At 47.6% G+C, this 16,755-nt stretch overlaps 5 protein-coding genes across 5 annotated transcripts; 3 read left to right on the forward strand and 2 right to left on the reverse strand.

Moving 5' to 3' along the window:
• Positions 1 to 149: 149 nt before the first annotated feature.
• Positions 150 to 7,080, reverse strand: stt4 (1-phosphatidylinositol 4-kinase STT4). Its single transcript, XM_025688662.1, has 11 exons — positions 7,009 to 7,080; positions 6,773 to 6,956; positions 4,009 to 6,717; positions 3,846 to 3,954; positions 3,646 to 3,783; positions 3,232 to 3,592; positions 2,802 to 3,173; positions 2,489 to 2,744; positions 2,212 to 2,415; positions 1,874 to 2,161; positions 150 to 1,820 (listed from the first exon to the last, which is right to left on the reverse strand). Exons 1-11 carry the CDS (start codon positions 7,014 to 7,016, stop codon positions 552 to 554), a joined length of 5,898 nt encoding a protein of 1,965 aa, XP_025538765.1. The 5' UTR covers positions 7,017 to 7,080; the 3' UTR covers positions 150 to 551.
• A 792-nt stretch (positions 7,081 to 7,872) lies between these two features.
• BO79DRAFT_196727 (CAMK family serine/threonine-protein kinase) lies at positions 7,873 to 10,779 on the forward strand. The gene is made up of 7 exons (XM_025681222.1): positions 7,873 to 8,138; positions 8,209 to 8,269; positions 8,331 to 8,853; positions 8,904 to 9,496; positions 9,559 to 9,689; positions 9,747 to 9,763; positions 9,815 to 10,779. Exons 2-7 carry the CDS (start codon positions 8,228 to 8,230, stop codon positions 10,450 to 10,452), a joined length of 1,944 nt encoding a protein of 647 aa, XP_025538766.1. The 5' UTR covers positions 7,873 to 8,138; positions 8,209 to 8,227; the 3' UTR covers positions 10,453 to 10,779.
• Positions 10,780 to 11,523: 744 nt separating this feature from the next.
• Positions 11,524 to 13,790, forward strand: BO79DRAFT_246054 (cytochrome P450). The gene is made up of 4 exons (XM_025685518.1): positions 11,524 to 11,935; positions 12,000 to 12,197; positions 12,246 to 13,304; positions 13,379 to 13,790. Exons 1-4 carry the CDS (start codon positions 11,690 to 11,692, stop codon positions 13,448 to 13,450), a joined length of 1,575 nt encoding a protein of 524 aa, XP_025538767.1. The 5' UTR covers positions 11,524 to 11,689; the 3' UTR covers positions 13,451 to 13,790.
• A 55-nt stretch (positions 13,791 to 13,845) lies between these two features.
• BO79DRAFT_209607 (mitochondrial 37S ribosomal protein mS41) lies at positions 13,846 to 14,839 on the reverse strand. Its single transcript, XM_025682633.1, has one exon. The coding sequence runs from the start codon at positions 14,364 to 14,366 to the stop codon at positions 13,935 to 13,937; it is 432 nt and encodes a 143-aa protein (XP_025538768.1). The 5' UTR covers positions 14,367 to 14,839; the 3' UTR covers positions 13,846 to 13,934.
• A 264-nt stretch (positions 14,840 to 15,103) lies between these two features.
• Positions 15,104 to 16,449, forward strand: kin28 (TFIIH complex serine/threonine-protein kinase subunit KIN28; the record flags this gene model as incomplete). Its single annotated transcript, XM_025683423.1, has 2 exons — positions 15,104 to 15,302; positions 15,425 to 16,449. The coding sequence occupies 2 exons, from the start codon at positions 15,104 to 15,106 to the stop codon at positions 16,447 to 16,449; spliced, it is 1,224 nt and encodes a 407-aa protein (XP_025538769.1).
• Between the last annotated feature and the right edge of the window lie 306 nt (positions 16,450 to 16,755).

A 16,755-nucleotide genomic window follows, 5' to 3' on the forward strand; every position in this document is an offset into this window, starting at 1 on the left:
AGTATACTTTGGATGCATAGGTAGCAGGTAAGATGGTAAGTGTATACAAACTATACAAATATTCAACTGCCACCTACGGGACTGAGGGTTACTGCGAGAGAATTGTATAATATGTGCCAGACGGCATTATATATGTATTCTAGGCCCAAGCTAATTACTACTCGCAAGTAAAGATTAAAGTAATTGGAATGTTTTCTATAGAGAATTAATTGAGTGGGTCAGAGCTATTGTTTTCGACATCCGCGAACACGATGAGCCACAAGTCGGGCTCTGCCCTTCATCTGAAGGCACCACACAAAGTGATAAGGATAAGGGGCGCGGGTATTTCTAAGGCTTTGACTGGACACCACTCTGTCCTTATCTGAGCAAGAAAGTAACTGCAATGAGAATGAATGGTGGCATTGAAACAGAGTTGAATGATCGAGTTTGACTTCACAAATAGCGGATACCCCAAGAGCAGCGTGAGAGCTAAACGAAACGAGGGGAGAAAAGGAGTCTGTGGCAGGACCTCACACCCGCTGCATTCCCCGGATAGAAAGAGCTTATGAGGTCTAATAGGGAATGCCATTGGTTAAAAGCTGGAATTGGTCATATCCCTTTGTCGAAACGCTCATGTACGACTTGCGGACGAGCTCACGCATGTATTCAGCTGCTTCCCTCTCGGTTTTATCGAGTACAAATCGATCGCGGAAGTTCTTCAACGTATCCGGCTTGAAGCAGGGAAGACCGCTGTCAAGCATCAGTGACACGATGTGGGACAGCTTAGAACTGTACGGACGCGAAGCAAGGAATGCCTTCACAACCAGTGACTCAAACCACTTGTAAGGCTGCGTGCTAGTAGGGCTATGAGAACCACCACCGGGGAGACCGAGCCCACTACCCGAGCCGCTACCTGGATGGGTGTGTGCATGGTGAGTACCGCTCATCACCGCAACCATCTCGGATGTCAACTTGAAGGGGGCACGCTCGAATCGCACACCTCCCGGTGCGATATCGAAACAGAACCCGAAGTCAATATGGATGATGTGGCCAGCGTCGTCAACCATGATGTTCCCGTTATGCCGATCTTTGAACTGTAGGAGATAGGAAATGACAGAATAAGCAGCCATGCTCTTGACAAAATTGGTGCGTGCTTCCTGGAATCGTATAGATTCCTCCCCTCCATACTTGGAGATAAAGTAGTCATACAGGCCATTGACTGCCTCGCGACCCAACATATCGCGAGAGATCGAATTGGGAAGCACATCAATAACGCCACAACCGGGGGCTGTTGAAGTAACTCGATATGGGAACACCCAAACATCAAGGCCAACACTAGCGAATATACCCCTGAAAGCAGCAATCATTTGCAAAGCTAACATGTCTTGACGGCAGTCATCACCAACTTTGAAAATGGCTGACTGCCATACTTCATAGGTTTCTTGATCCCCATTTGAAGGTCGCGTATCACCAGTCTTTTGAGTGATTTTGTCATCTTCTGACCGTGCCCTGGTTTTCTGAATTCTGAACGTCGCCATATAGGGCGCCTTTGCGTGGCTCTGGAGAGGTTTGCCGGATTTGCGATCGATTCCCACAACAACACCGTCGGGATTGCTCGGAAGGTATACACCGACTTCCACCTTGATCTTACGAAGTTCCTCTTCAATCTTCTCCTTTTTCTCTGCCTTGCTTCTTTTGATGTAGGGTCGAAGCTTTCCGGAAATGCCCGTAATTTCATTGAAAAAGGAGAATTCTTTCTCATAAAACTCACGCTCCTCATCTGTGAAGCTTGAGATCAAAGCATCCATGAATTTGTCCAGTGTTGGTTTGAGAGGGTCCGGCTAATGCTACTCGTTAATAAGTTCATTGACAGATAACACTCGGTTGCACTCACAATCTGAGAATCCTCATCTTTGTAGGAGTTGGCTTTCATATTCCATATGACTTGGTGCGCAAACAGCTGAGACAACTTCGCTGTCTCCATGATATATCTTTCTACGTAGCCCAGTGCATCATATCGTAAAGCTTGGACCAGTTGTGGCACAAAGTAGAAACGAACATCGACTGAATGACTTTCGAGGGCTTTCATCGCATACTGCAGTATGAAGGGATGGTTTCCATAGGTGGGTAGAAAATAAGTCAGGGCTTCGGCAGGGTTGACAGGGGCCCAGTATAGGAGGAACTATCCTCATCAGTCCAGAATCATAAAAACGTAAGCGACGATTGGCATACCTTCAGCTGGCTATGGACGTCGGCAGGAAGAGCAGACCCAAAAAGGACTTCAAGGGCACTTGGCTCGTCAATAGCCTTGTCCGGAAAGTTGAGCAGCAACCACCGGATGTCGTTCTTTAACTTTGTAGACGGGAAGCGGGTAGAAAGATGGATGGCCAACCCTGGGGCTTCGGACCACGCCAGACGTAGTAGATTGGTTGCATCCTGGACGAGGTGTTAGATGCAATTATGTTTATCACGGGCATCAAGCAGTATGCTCGTTGATAGGATAACATACCTCCGTAAACACTCTGACTGCAGCTGACTGTGCCATATTATGTTTCCGGTCTGGTTCCAAGGGGTAAAGCCAAACCCTGAGGCGTGACCTTTCGTCCTCCAGAAGGATCTGGAGAAGCTCCTGTCTTGCTTGAAGCGTCCTAGAAGAGCTGCGACTGTGACCAGTAACTCCAGCGACATCTGCTAGAGCGGAAGAAACGTCTCCTAGGATCCTGTCCTCGGCCTTGATCTGTAACCGGTTGCCACCGTACGACCACCTACACATGAGTGAGCTTAGTGTGAATATTCAAAAGTAGTAACCAGATGGAACGTACCTCGGTGGATGTCTAAACCAAGTCAAAGCGGCGGACAAAATCTGGTCCTTGAGCTTCCACTCAAGATTTCGGTCTGGTAACCGGGAGTCCTTCAATACCCGTAGTCCAAACAAGACAATACGAAAATGTAGTTCCCTGGCCAGGGGGTGACCACTGGCCTGCAATAGTCCCACACTTGTTTTATCAACAAAACGGCCGAAAAGTGACTTGACCTGAAAGTTTGCAAGCCGAACAGCAGCAAAATGACTTTCGAAGAACTGCAGAAGCTGGAAATGTGGTGTCAGGATACCTTGGGATTTTTGTTGATTCTTCGCCATCAGAGCTTTGTCGCTGGGGAGCAGCTCGATCTTGCTGAACATTGGATCAACGTAGCTATGTACCCTTGAATAAGCATTGAATCAGAAAGTGCTAGAAGACGATCTTTACTTACTTGCAGTTTAGGTCAAACAGCCCCTTTCGGCGCTGAATCGATTTTTCCCAGGATCCAATAACTTCTACCAAGATTTTGGACTCCACTCTCGGATTCTCATGCATTACTCCAAGCCAGAGGGGTATACCAATGTCCATCGACTCCTTCGAGAATATCTCAAAAGGTATCTGGACCAAGTACTGAGCAATGAAAGCAGAGGGGTCATTATCACTGCACAGGAGGCCCGCAGCTTGCCGTAGCACATCACGAACGGCGACGGTAGGGACAACTTCTCCTGACTTCAATCGTGCGTTGAGTTGATACAGCGTATCCTCCATGACTTTATTTGCAGATAGCAAAGACCCGGAAAGCAAATTATGAGCTGGTTATCCCATATTAGCACCTTGAACGTTCACAAATTGAGGTATTACCCACCACCAAGCCCATTAGGTCCCTGTGTTGGGCCACTGACACTTTGTGCATACAAAGTTCTATAGTTCTGACGAGTGGAATACTGAGAAATGAAGTCGGAAGCGACGTTTATCTTGCTTAGTCCGTGGCTGTCCATTGAACCTGGAAGAACATGGGGACATTAGAAAAACAGTAGCTGAGTCAAGACCGAAGTGTTGTCCTACCAAGACGTTGATCACTGCTCGGGATAAGCGATCCCATCTCAAGCGCGAAAGAGCGCCCCAACAGAACGTTGCCATATCCAGCATGGTCGTCCGAAAGAGATAGGTATGTCTTGACAAGGTGGGTCAGTCACTTTCCGGAGTTTTAGATAGCAGAATGTCATACCTGGAGCAGGCCTTTTACATCCAAGGGCGCAATATCCATAGCCGCCGCTACCCATGTTTTAGATCGTTCAAGCAGAACATCTAATGTTCTTTTCCTGAAGTTATAGTTGTCGGGTAGATCGGCTTTGACCAACCCTGTGGGTGAAGTGAATGACGGATTCCATTCAAACTCATCGAGTTCTCCTTCTAGACATGAGCGCCACATGACGGTCAGAAGCTCCAGCAAAGCGAAAAGGGAGTGCTTCTCACACAGAGCCGATGGACATTCGTTTATAATCTTGTTAGCACAGAGTACAGCGACGTTCTGTACCCTTTCAACACGATGACTGCAAGCGATAAAGAAGCCGGCTAGTTCTCTTGATAGATAAGCAACAGAGAAGCCTTCGGATTTTCCGGACATCGTCAGCGAAAGGTAACTGGCCACTACCTTCTCTGCAATCGCACTCATACAGCTGGTCATTTCTGTAGTAGCTATGGCCGGGTCGCGGAAGTAATCAAGGAACCCAGTACATTTGCCGGACAGCGCACGAAACTTTTCGACCAAGATCGTAGCGTTGAGGAAAACTACTTGCGGATAGCTTAATCGCTTTGTTTCGGCCTCGTGACCAGGGAGTTCAGCAAGGAGAGTTCGCTTCTGCTCTTGCAAACGCTGTGAGCCCATTCCTCGCCTAAGGATTGTGTTCAACTCAACGTCGCTTTCCGTTGCCTCCATACGATCTTCGGAGACAAGGGGAGGAGAGTGCTTGGCAAGTAAGCGCAGCTCCTCAAAATGGCTTTGACCAACAGCTGAATGCATGGATATCCCATGTACTGCGATATTGAACCATGCATCCCGGAATAGAGCAGACACATCCTGATCGTAGTATGTGATAGTATCTGCACTATCCTGCTGTTTCTGGTCTGACGACACGAGCAAAGCCAAGGGCCTTAGAAGAGGACCGATTTCGTCGGCTGCAAGAGCAAGCTCCTTCTGCCTCTCACTTTCGAGATTGGTAGCATCGCCCTTGTTTACGACATTCTCCAGAAGATGAACCAGATATACACCGTATAGTGGCGAGTCTCTTTTCAACGTGATAGAGAGATATGCCAATGCACTCTTAACAGCATCAGTAACACTGGTGTAGCCCCTGGCCATGCCATCACGGTATGCTCTATCATAGAACTTGAGCAGGAGCTGAAACTCGGCTTGCCCGGTACTCAGTGATATAGCAGCTGTTTCTGTAATGATAAAAGCGTCAATAGTAGCATTCACCTTCCCAATCTTCTGTAGCAACATGGACTGTGCCAAAGCGCTTATTTTCTCATCATTGCAGCTGGCTGCGATCTGTACAATAGCTCGGACGACATTTTTGTACGAAAGATTATTTGATTCGTCATCACCTGAAAACGAAACCACACTGCCAGTTCTGGTGGTTGGAAATGCGAGAGGTGTATTTCCATGGGCGGAACTATCTCCAAGCATATGGCTTTGATACGACTTGTCAGTGCCTGAGCCAGAGCTGAGAACATTCCCTAGGGAGTAGAGTGTAGTAATAACAGAATCTTGAGATAGACCACCGAGAACATGTGCAAGGCATTTGCCTGCAATAGAACCGGTGGTACCGGTCGGTGCACCTCCTTCAACGATGAATCTCAACAAAGAGCGGCTCCCTGAGGATGCCATCGTTATGGAAGCTCGCGAAACGACTGCCATGCTTGTCAGAACTGCTGTTGCTAATTCAGCATAAGCCATCTGTCTCGGATCCATAAGTGTGTCTTCTAGCCATGATACAAAGTCTTCCTTATTCGTTGTATCTTCACACAGAATGATACAATTCAAGTATCCAACTAGAGCTAGGGCCTTCATGGAAAAAGCAAGTCGTTGCTTCCAGGGGGAGCCAAGTTGCAGATAATCCGAGCCATCTTCTAGGAGCTGGATCTCATCAGCGATGATGGCTGCCACCCGGTCGATAAGAGCGATCTCTGTGTCGTCAGAACTTGTAGCGGTGCCTAATTCAGGCAGGCTATCGTGTGAAAACTCGACACCTGATATGCCATTTATCTCGGCCGCACGTGTAACGCATGACTTGATAAACCTGATGAAACCTTCCTGGAGCAACATGGCTCCTAGAGGACGGCCATTGGCATCATAACGGCGAGTGTATTTTCTCCACTCCCTGAGCAGATAACCAGGCATGCTTCCATTCCGCACAATAGACGAGGCAGTCTCAACTGCTACCAAGAACCGCTCGCAGAGCATCGACCGCAAGTTGTTTGCTAAATGAAGCTTCTCGCTTGGAGCCCAGAATGAAGAAAGTGCAGCCGAAGCTCCCAAAAAGCCGACAAGAGAGGCGGATATCGATAGCACGCTGGTTGATTCATGTTCGGCATCCCGACTGTTTGCTTCCGCTTGGTAGTGATGAAGGGGCGCAACTGCTTTGATAGCTTCAGCACAATTGCTCAGATACTCATTGAAAGCACCGGCCACGATGCTACGCAGCTGTGGATGGCTAGAACCCAGGGAGAGGAGAGCCAATGTGAGATTATGAGTCAGGCTCTCCCAGGGCGAAGGTTTCACATTGTGAAGAAAGGGTGAGGAGCGGAAAAGTTGGCTATGCGATTCGGGAAGGTATTGTGACAAAAGTGATACCAGTCTCGAAGCATGCTCGATATTGGTCACGGAAGGAGACGCTTTACATAGAGCAACCAGCACGTCTAGCTCTTTCATACCCTGAAGAGGTCAGTCTAGAAGCCACCCACGAAGCAGAGAAAAGGAGCTAACGAACCATAGGCACCCGCGATGTAGGAGCTTGGGCTTGCAAGATACCGTTAAGGGTATCGGTCGACGGGTGTGCGGGGCATAGTGACTGCTGGGCGAGTCGTGCGATGTCTGAATCGCTGCCGCATTCTGGTCCCTTGACTGCTAATGCCGCAAGCCTATTCAAAGCCGAAGCTCTGATAGTCGAGGGGCTACGGATCCTATCAGCACAAAACTTTACCATTAGACTTGCAGCTAGCCTACCCATCCATAATCCCAGATTAATGCAGCTAGTTAGCGTTTATCGGCTTTAAGTGCGTGTGGTGACGAATAAACTGTTGTTTTCCAGAGCACTAATGTCAATTGCCAAAGGTAGCAAGGGGGAGCCCCTTGATAGGAGATTATGTGTTAGCGTCCCGCGGAGTACGGAGAGCTGGTTCCCTCCCGGAGAACCTCGGTACGGCAGACACGTGGGCCTCAACGCTTCTGTGTTGCACTCATGAACATTGACTGTTTTGCTTTCATCTGGGGAAGGCGAATGCTTCCTCCAGAGACTTCAACGGCCAATAAGGATTTCATGCAGAGTTCTACCCGTCTTACTTACATAGTGATTTATGCTCCTATGCAGTGTTTGGTTGATGATAGTATACTATCCTCTCCACTCAGATCCTGCTGTCTCTCTACTATGTAAGCTTGTATGTATACCATATATAATAGTTTACACACTTGTCAATCGCGACATGATCTTGAATAGTACCCAATATTAGCGACCAAAAGTCGTTCAATGTCAGAGCCGGTATTACTCCATTCGTTATTTAATTGATGACATCGGAGTCAACCTCAGAACCAACTACAAAGTACGTGTGCTACAGTATTCAAGTATCAGGCGGTTTGAACCTGTAGGTTGAGTCAAGAATGCTAAAGTCCATTTGGGAGGCAGAAATGTTCAGCTAAGTAAATTGTCTATGAGTATACATGTCCTTCATCTCCGATTTAATTCCACACGTATCTATACAATGTGAGGGGTGCTGGGTCGAAAGCGGTGACAGTATTTATGATAAATGACGACTTAAGCCGTAAGGTGTTGCTTGGTGCGACCTACCCATACCGGGAGCTGAGGTACCACGCGCTCAAGGTTGTTTGTGACCTACTTCTATGTACACTGCAGCCTTGATTTGTTCTACAATAGATCGCTCTGTCTATCTCTTTGCATTAGCCAAATCTAGGTTTTCCAGTGAAATTACTTTTTCGGTTCTCTTGCTGCCCCTTTGATTTGCTCGCCCGTATTTTCTCCAGTGTTCATACATACCCTCTTGACTTCTCCACTTGAGCATTTCCCCCCTAGCCTCGAAACATAGGAGAGACCCGGCGATATCTGCAGTGCTATTACTCTGGTTGCTATGCCTTATTTGAGTTTTGAGCCGTGCAAGCCAAGCTGATTTTGTGACTATTGGTACTTGACAGGATGTGAATAGGCAATAAAATGGCACCACAGAACGAAAAAAGCTCCCTCAAGCGTGGCAGAGTATGCTGTTACCATCAATTCCCTTGTGACTAATTGGACTGACGATGGCGTAAACATCTAGGCCTCCGCCGATAATGATTCACAAGATCTTAAAAAGCCACGACGCTCCGAGAGGAACAATCCCCAAAGCAAAGCACAGGCTTTAGACGATCAGTCCTATTTGCCTACACCCTTGACCCAACGAGATTCAACTGCCACAGACATCGAAAAGGAGACGACTGCTACACCAGATGAGCCTGGCCGAAAATTACATCGGCGGACACCTTCAGATTCGGAACTCCCTCAAGATAGTTCATCACCTCCTAGCGATACACAAGCCCTTTCTCAATTTGTTTACCCCCCTAGAGCATTTGCCGATGAAGTCGAAGACGAAGCTGCAGAGGGAGTCTGGGGATACCTTCTTCCGCTTGATGATAAGGTCCGCCGTCCTCTGGTACTGAGGAAACGCGGAGGATGCGAGGAGCACAAATCCGCAGCATATACGACTAACTCCAAGAAAGGGTCCGCGAAAACGAGTGCGGGTTCCGCTAGTAAACAAAAGAATTCACCTAGCGGCTACCTTATAGGCCGACATCCTGAATGCGGTAGGTATCCAGATCATGTTGTCTTACAAACAATTAACGAAGCTTACCAGACCTGGTGATAAACATTCCTACTGTGTCGAATCGACATGCTTTGGTATTTTCCGAAAATAGGAAAGGCGATGCCGTTGCCTTTCTCCAGGATCTCTCCACTAATGGTACTTTTGTCAATGATGCAATGGTGGGCCAAAATAAACACCGTGAACTTGAAGATGGCGATGAGGTCACCATCCTAGATGAAGCACGTTTTGTTTTCAGATATCCTCGGACACGAGACACCAATCGTTTCCGCCAACAATATAGGCTTCTGCAACAGCTTGGGAAAGGCCATTTCGCCACAGTCTACCTTTGCGTAGAACGGTCTACGGGGGCTCAGTATGCCGTGAAAGTTTTTGAGAAACGTTCTGGTGACTCGCAGCGCTCCCAGAACGAAGTTCTTCATCAGGAAATCGGTATCTTGAAGGGCGTCAGTCATCCGAATCTGCTTTGCCTCAGAGATACATTCGATGAAAGCGACGGCGTTTATCTTGTCCTGGAACTCGCTCCAGAAGGCGAATTGTTCAACTTGATTATCAGCCGGCAGAAATTCTCAGAAAGTGAAACTCGTTGCATCTTTATCCAATTGTTTGAGGGGCTGAAGTATTTGGTATGTTCTACCACCTCCATGCCCTTTATTTTTCGATAGTAGCGACTAAAGCAGTGTGTTAGCACGATCGAGGTATCATTCATCGTGACATTAAACCTGAAAATATTCTGGTCGCGGACAAAGAGTTGACAGTGAAACTTGGTGATTTTGGATTAGCCAAGATTATCGGTGAAGACTCGTTTACTACGACACTGTATGGCATGTACTCCCAACTTATTTAGTTTTTGTGCTAACGATTATATTTGGTAAGATGCGGCACACCAACCTGTGAGTCTTCTAGTCCGCTCGAAAGCCAGAAGTTTAATACTGATTCTGTAGATGTCGCGCCAGAAATACTACAGGAGCGGCGCTATCGGAAATACACAAAGGCTGTGGATGTCTGGTCTCTCGGAGTCGTCTTATACATATGCCTTTGCGGATTTCCCCCATTCTCTGACGAATTATACACAGCTGAGCACCCGTACACTTTAGCACAGCAAATACAACAAGGGAGCTTCGACTATCCGTCTCCGTATTGGGACACTGTGGGTGATCTGGCATTGGATCTGATAGACCGAATGCTCACAGTTAACGTTGACGACCGAATTACGGTGGATCAATGCTTAGAGCACCCATGGATTACAGGAAAGCAGCCTAGTGTTTCTGACAGCACAGACGGCCTGACTGGGGCTTTGGGAAAGCTAGACTTCTCAAAAAGAAAGCTAGCTCGCGAAAGGACACTTCTCAGCAATATCAATGATGTTGGCTACAGTGAACATGAGCAGAAAAGTGGTGCTCCTGTCAAAGTTTTCCACAAAAACAATGCTGGGAAACGTGTTCACAACCATCCAGCAAAGAATGCACAAGAGCGTGAAGTATCCCCTGACGAGAAAAGTGCCCCGAATAACTTCGTCAACCTTGGAGAACAAGGTGATCCAGTTTTGTTCGATGACAACCTGAAAAATGGGCGTAACTGAAGAGAAGATAGCCTTCTGCAACTGAAGATTCTCCGAAGCCATCGACTTGAGTATGTGGACCGTGGCAAAAACCAAGGTCGGTTTAAGTGTATTTCTCAGGGACTGTCGCTTCCTTGGCTGGGTGACATTAGCGCGCTTTACAAGTACTTGAGAGCATAGGCATAAGTCTAGTCTACTCTCTAATCGACTTTTAATACTTAGAGTAATAATAGCCTGAGTTGACAGTCTACAGCATACATAGACTTGGGAGCTTCACCTCCGCACTAGCTTTCAATTACTAGCCAGGGACACTTCCAAGAGCGGCCCAATATCATACGATGGCTACATTTACAATAAAACGCGCGAGTTAAATCCGAAAAGAACCAAGGAAGGGCCCCCTCAAAACAGAGAGAGAGAGAGAGAGAGAGAGAGAGAGAGAGAGAGAGAGAGAGAGAGAGAGAGTGTGTGTGTGTGTGTGTGTGTGTGTGTGTGTGTGTGTGTGGAGATTTCATATTGCTGCAAGGGAATGCTTCCTCATTAGACGGACAATCCTACTTGTTTTGTATGCAAGACCTACCTGCATCGATGGGTTGCGTATCCGGCACACACATTTACATAGTGAGTGTCGGGCTTGTTCTTTTTTTTTTAAAGATTAGGACGAGTCATATACTCCACAATGTAGTTATAGCATGGGAGGATAGGATGAATCGGCGCCCCTAGTACACAATGGGAACATATAATAGTACTAGTATGGAGTACTACCACTAGTAGTAGTTTCTTAACTACTAATTAGGAGTAACTGGGTAGCGAAATGCGTATTTCGTATTGTACGGCTATGTACGCTGTCCGGAGTACCAGGGGCAGGAACGGGCCTGGATCCACTCGGAGGAGCGGCTGGGTAAGTACCAGTACCTTTCAGACTTTTGGACTGTCCAGTTCCTGCTAGGGGAGGAGCCGCGGGCGCGGAGCCGTTCAGATTGGTACGCCCACCAAGAATCCGTGAGCGGGTCGAGGCTGCTAGTAGTACTTTACTAAGGGCGCTCACTTACTGGCAAGTGGCGTGCTGCCGTTTTTCTCTCTTGCTTGTACTTACCCAAAAGTGCACTTTCCTGCGCTGTTGCAAGCAATTCACACTTCTGTCGCGCTTCCACGCCGAGGGCTAGGAAGGTGCCTTCGCTTGAATCATTCTTCCTTGTGAACACAACCAACTCACTCCAATTGTCTGTTCCGGTCATTCTGTTTCCGCTGTTGTCCCATCATGGGCCTGCTCGCGGTCGTTCTCGACAGCCTCTGCGAGCGCTGCTCGAACACGTCAATTCTAGTACTCCTGGGGATCGGACTGTCATCCCTGCTGGCTGTCTCCGTCATTCTCAATGTCCTAAGACAGTTGTTATTCAAGAACCCCAATGAGCCCCCTCTGGTGTTTCACTGGTTTCCATTCATAGGTAGTACAATTAGCTATGGCATGGATCCTTATAAATTCTTCTTCGACTGTCGCGCAAAGGTATGGACCAGTAATATGAAAGTATCGATCTTTTGTTTTTATGCTGACTCTTGTCTACCTACAGTACGGCGATATCTTCACCTTCATTCTCCTCGGCAAAAAGACAACAGTTTATCTGGGAACCAGGGGCAACGATTTCATCCTAAACGGAAAGCTACGTGATGTCTGTGCTGAAGAAGTCTACTCTCCACTTACAACCCCTGTCTTTGGGCGTAACGTGGTGTATGATTGTCCTAATGCCAAACTTATGGAGCAGAAGAAGGTGAGCTTGAGCATGGAGAGAGTATGACACGTACACTAATGATTGTAGTTTGTCAAATTCGGTCTCACATCAGATGCCCTGCGTTCGTACGTTCGTTTGATTACCAACGAGGTAGATGACTTTGTCGAGCATTCTGCGGCTTTCCAGGGATCAAGTGGCGTTTTTGACGTCTGCAAAACCATCGCAGAGATTACCATCTACACTGCGTCACGTTCTCTTCAAGGAAAGGAAGTCCGGAGTCGGTTTGATTCTACTTTCGCCGAACTATACCATGATCTTGACATGGGATTTGCTCCTATCAACTTCATGCTCCCTTGGGCACCCCTTCCTCACAACCGGAAACGTGATGCTGCACAGAAAAAGATGACTGAAACTTATATGGAGATTGTCAAAGAACGCCGTACGGGTGGAAACAAGAAGGATTCTGAGGATATGGTCTGGAACCTCATGTCCTGCGTATACAAAGATGGCACTCCTGTTCCAGACGAGGAAATCGCACACATGATGATTGCCTTGCTTATGGCTGGCCAGCATTCTTCTTCATCGACAGCTTCATGGATAGTCTTGCACCTTGCAAGAAATCCAGAAATCATGGAAGAGTTATATGCCGAACAGATTCGTGTGCTTGGGTCAGATCTTCCACCTCTTACTTATGAAAATTTGCAGAAGCTTGACTTGCACGCTAAGGTCATCAAAGAGACACTACGAATTCACGCGCCGATCCATTCAATCATCCGCGCAGTCAAAAACCCAATGCCTGTGGATGGCACGCCATATGTCATCCCAACCAGTCACAATGTCCTTTCATCGCCTGGTGTTACCGCAAGATCAGAGGAATATTTCCCTAACCCTCTCAAATGGGATCCTCACCGCTGGGATGAGACTATTGCAGCCAATGCGGAAGAAGAAGATCAAATTGATTATGGATATGGTCTTGTCAGCAAAGGCACTAATAGCCCCTACCTTCCATTCGGTGCAGGACGTCACAGATGCATTGGTGAACAATTCGCCTACGTGCAACTTGGTGCAATTACCGCGGCTTTGGTGAGGTTATTCAAATTCCGCAACCTGCCAAACGTCAAGGATATCCCGGAAACAGACTATTCGGTAAGTCACGCTATCTTCAAAGCGATCATGCGTCGACCTTTCTGGCCACGATTGACAAGGCTGACCAATTCTAGTCTCTCTTCTCCAAGCCTGCTGGCAAGTCTATCATTCAATTTGAGAAGCGCGCTACCACCGTTAAATCATAACGACCTGCCTCTGTTACTGCATAGAAACCGCCTTTTGTGATTGTTCTCAAACCTCTTATGTAATATGATGGAAATGACTGGATAACAGTCTTTCATGGGATTGTTTTTATTTTGTTTCTCCCTTGGGGCTTTAATGGCCGGTTTTTTCTCATGTAATGGCTGCTTGTACAGTACTTCAATCCAATGTCTTGATCTAGGGTTGACTATGAGTGAGGATTGTATTCTGGGTACGCGATTTGCTCGCATTTGAAGAGGCCTTGATGTATCTATAGCCAATCTAATTGTCCCATACAGGCGTTATATGGGACAGCCATTCTACCACAAATATATTACTTTTCCTGAGCGCGATGGAAAAAGGGTCAATAACCGGAATAACCGTTAATCTATGAAATATAATACATGTGACATGACTGCAATATAAGCGCCCTTTAAGATACAACAGAGGTGGGAAAGACAAGTATGTGTGTGTTCTGTGTCGTGGTCCTTAGTTTCCCTTCTTCCTCTCTTCGCTTCGCTTCTTAGCCCGAACTTCAGCACGTCTCCTTTCGCCACCGTCCACTTTGTGGCCGAGCTTGTCCTCCCACATGCCCTCCTCGACTTTAATTAGGGCTGCACTACCATTTGTTCCTTTGATCGGTTGGAGATACGGACCGCTGATAGCAGAACCGGCAGTGATTTTCATGCGCGCAAACTTCTTGAGGGATTTCGTGGGATCATGGGTGTATTCAGAAGCATCCGGCGGAATGTTGACAATGACTCTTTTCATCCCTGGAGATAAAGTGGCCGAGGAATTCAAAGGGTGCGATGTTTCCTTGTTCAGTGTCGGAACTTCAACAACTCGAAGCTGCGCAACGCCATCGACCACGTTCTCCAGGTCTCCACCGGGCCCATAGATCCCCTGCCTGAACTTGTCCATCTTGCGAAGCAGGTAGCGTCGCTGGCGTGCTGGCTCAATGCCTAGATCCCGAAGTTCAGAGGAACTGGAAGTGAATAGCTTATCCCAGGAAGGTAGCTTGCTCGCATGCTTGTGCATCCCACGACCGATCAACTTAAGAAAGGTCTCGACATCAGGAACAAAGGGAGTGGGTGACGGCGGAGAAGGGGCGCCCGTGTTCTTATGGAAACTTCGCATGAACTGTTTGCTTATCGTCAAGGATCTCATCACTTGCAAGGACAAGCGGTGCGAGCTGCGCGTCGCCATTTTGTCGTCGGGGTTTCTTCAGGACAACCGATGCGGTCTCGGAGATGTTGATTGAAAACTGTCGACAATTCTTTAAAAGACACGAGATCTGGGAGGGTACGGAATTGAAAAAACAAAATCGGGCCCCTTCCCCGTCGCTGATAATCGTCCGGATTTGTAGCGTCGTTAAGAGTTAGATGCCTTCGCTGTCGGTCCCGACCATCCTGGAGAAAAGTTCGGCGGGATGCGTAGTTCCGGGGCAAGTCCCGGGATCAACAAAACTCCGAACTTTGATCCTAGCTTCATATAAACTCAAGGCAACTTGTGCCATACCTTGCCAGCCAGACCGACATTATTGGCTGTTAACTTTCACTGCCCATCAATCTTCACTCTCTGGCATGCTGCTGCTGCTGCGTCGGTGATACTAATCATTCTCTCCCTATCCATTGGGTTTGAGGGCATATAAGCAGACGATGGCGGTTTCGCCTTTGGTCCCCCACGCTTCATCAGTTGCAGCTTCAAGCTCAAATGCAGGCAACAAGTTCGAGAATGACTCTGGCACCAACTCACCTAACAAGGCGAAGCGCTCATCGTCGCCCCGGCTCATGAAGAACCCTGACCGTGAAATCACGGAGCAACTTAACGACGATGTGAGGCACAAGTACATAAAAGGTACTGAACCCCCATCACTTGCGTTAATTCCTTTGTCAAACATATTCTGTCATTTTTATAATTCTTTCCCTTACTATCTCAGTGGTGCCAGCGTTACGATACTAATTATGGCCAACTCACAGATAAGAAATTGGGTGAGGGAACTTATGCTGTAGTGTTTCTCGGACACCTCCGCACCGACCCATCGTCATTTGTTGCAATAAAGAAGATCAAGGTCAATGCTGAATACAAGGATGGGCTTTCTATGGACGCTATCCGAGAGGTAAAATATCTCCAAGAGCTTTCTCATCCAAATATAATTGCACTCCACGATGTGTTCTCGTCCAAGGATCAAAACCTCAATCTGGTCCTCGAATACCTGCCACGCGGTGATCTTGAGATGCTCATCAGGGATAGCAATATTCATTACGGTGCCGCCGATGTTAAAGCCTGGATGGGCATGCTTGCCAGGGGTGTTTGGTTCTGTCATGAAAATTACATCCTGCACCGAGATATCAAACCAAACAATCTTCTAGTCGCCGCTGACGGCGAGGTCAAGCTGGCAGATTTCGGTTTGGCCAGGTCCTTCGCCGACCCATACTTGAATATGACACACCAGGTGATCACACGCTGGTATCGACCCCCCGAGCTGCTTTTCGGTGCGCGACAGTATTCTGGAGCTGTCGACGTTTGGTCCATGGGAATGGTTTTTGCTGAACTCCTTCTACGGGTTCCATTTGTCGCAGGGAATTCAGACTTGGATCAAATCTCCAAGATTTGCGAAGCCTTCGGGACACCAACTGAGGAGAACTGGCCAGGCGTGACTAGATTGCCAAATTACATACCTGCCGATCCGAATCATATTGTGCCTTTACAAGGTCGAGATTTCTTTCTCCGGCAGTTTCCCACGGCTGGACCTGTTGGGGCAGATTTGCTCATGTCGATGTGTACCCTGGATCCCAGAAAACGAGGCACCGCCTGCCAAATCCTACAACACGGCTGGTGGCTTGCTGAACCGAAGCCAACTAAGAAACAAGATCTTCCTAGAAAAGTTGGCGGAACCAAAAAGATGGGCGATGATTTAACGAGGCGAGGTGGGGAGCTTGACGATACTTCCTTTAAAAATGCCGCTCGACAACTGGATTTTGGCGCGGCAAGGGACCGATAAATGCATGTGCGTCTTCTCTTCCCAGTCGCACACGGTCATACTTGCATTTTTCCTGGTACCTTAGTATACTGTGCCATACCATTGGTCAAAGATCAGAAGGTTCGGGGGAAATTTTAACATAATTTCATCGGGAATTCTGAGTCATACAGAGTTCAAGGATGAGCAACAATATATGTCAGGTATCCTCAGGCATATAGAAATTCATCCGACGCAGAAGAAGGGCTGATCTCCCACAGTGTCGACCTGTGCCACACCATCAAGGAAGGGACATGGCAATCGGCCCATCATTGGTGAACTTCATCTCTC

Source organism: Aspergillus costaricaensis (genome assembly GCF_003184835.1).
Source record: "Aspergillus costaricaensis CBS 115574 unplaced genomic scaffold BO79scaffold_19, whole genome shotgun sequence".
Taxonomy (NCBI): Eukaryota; Fungi; Ascomycota; class Eurotiomycetes; order Eurotiales; family Aspergillaceae; genus Aspergillus; species Aspergillus costaricensis.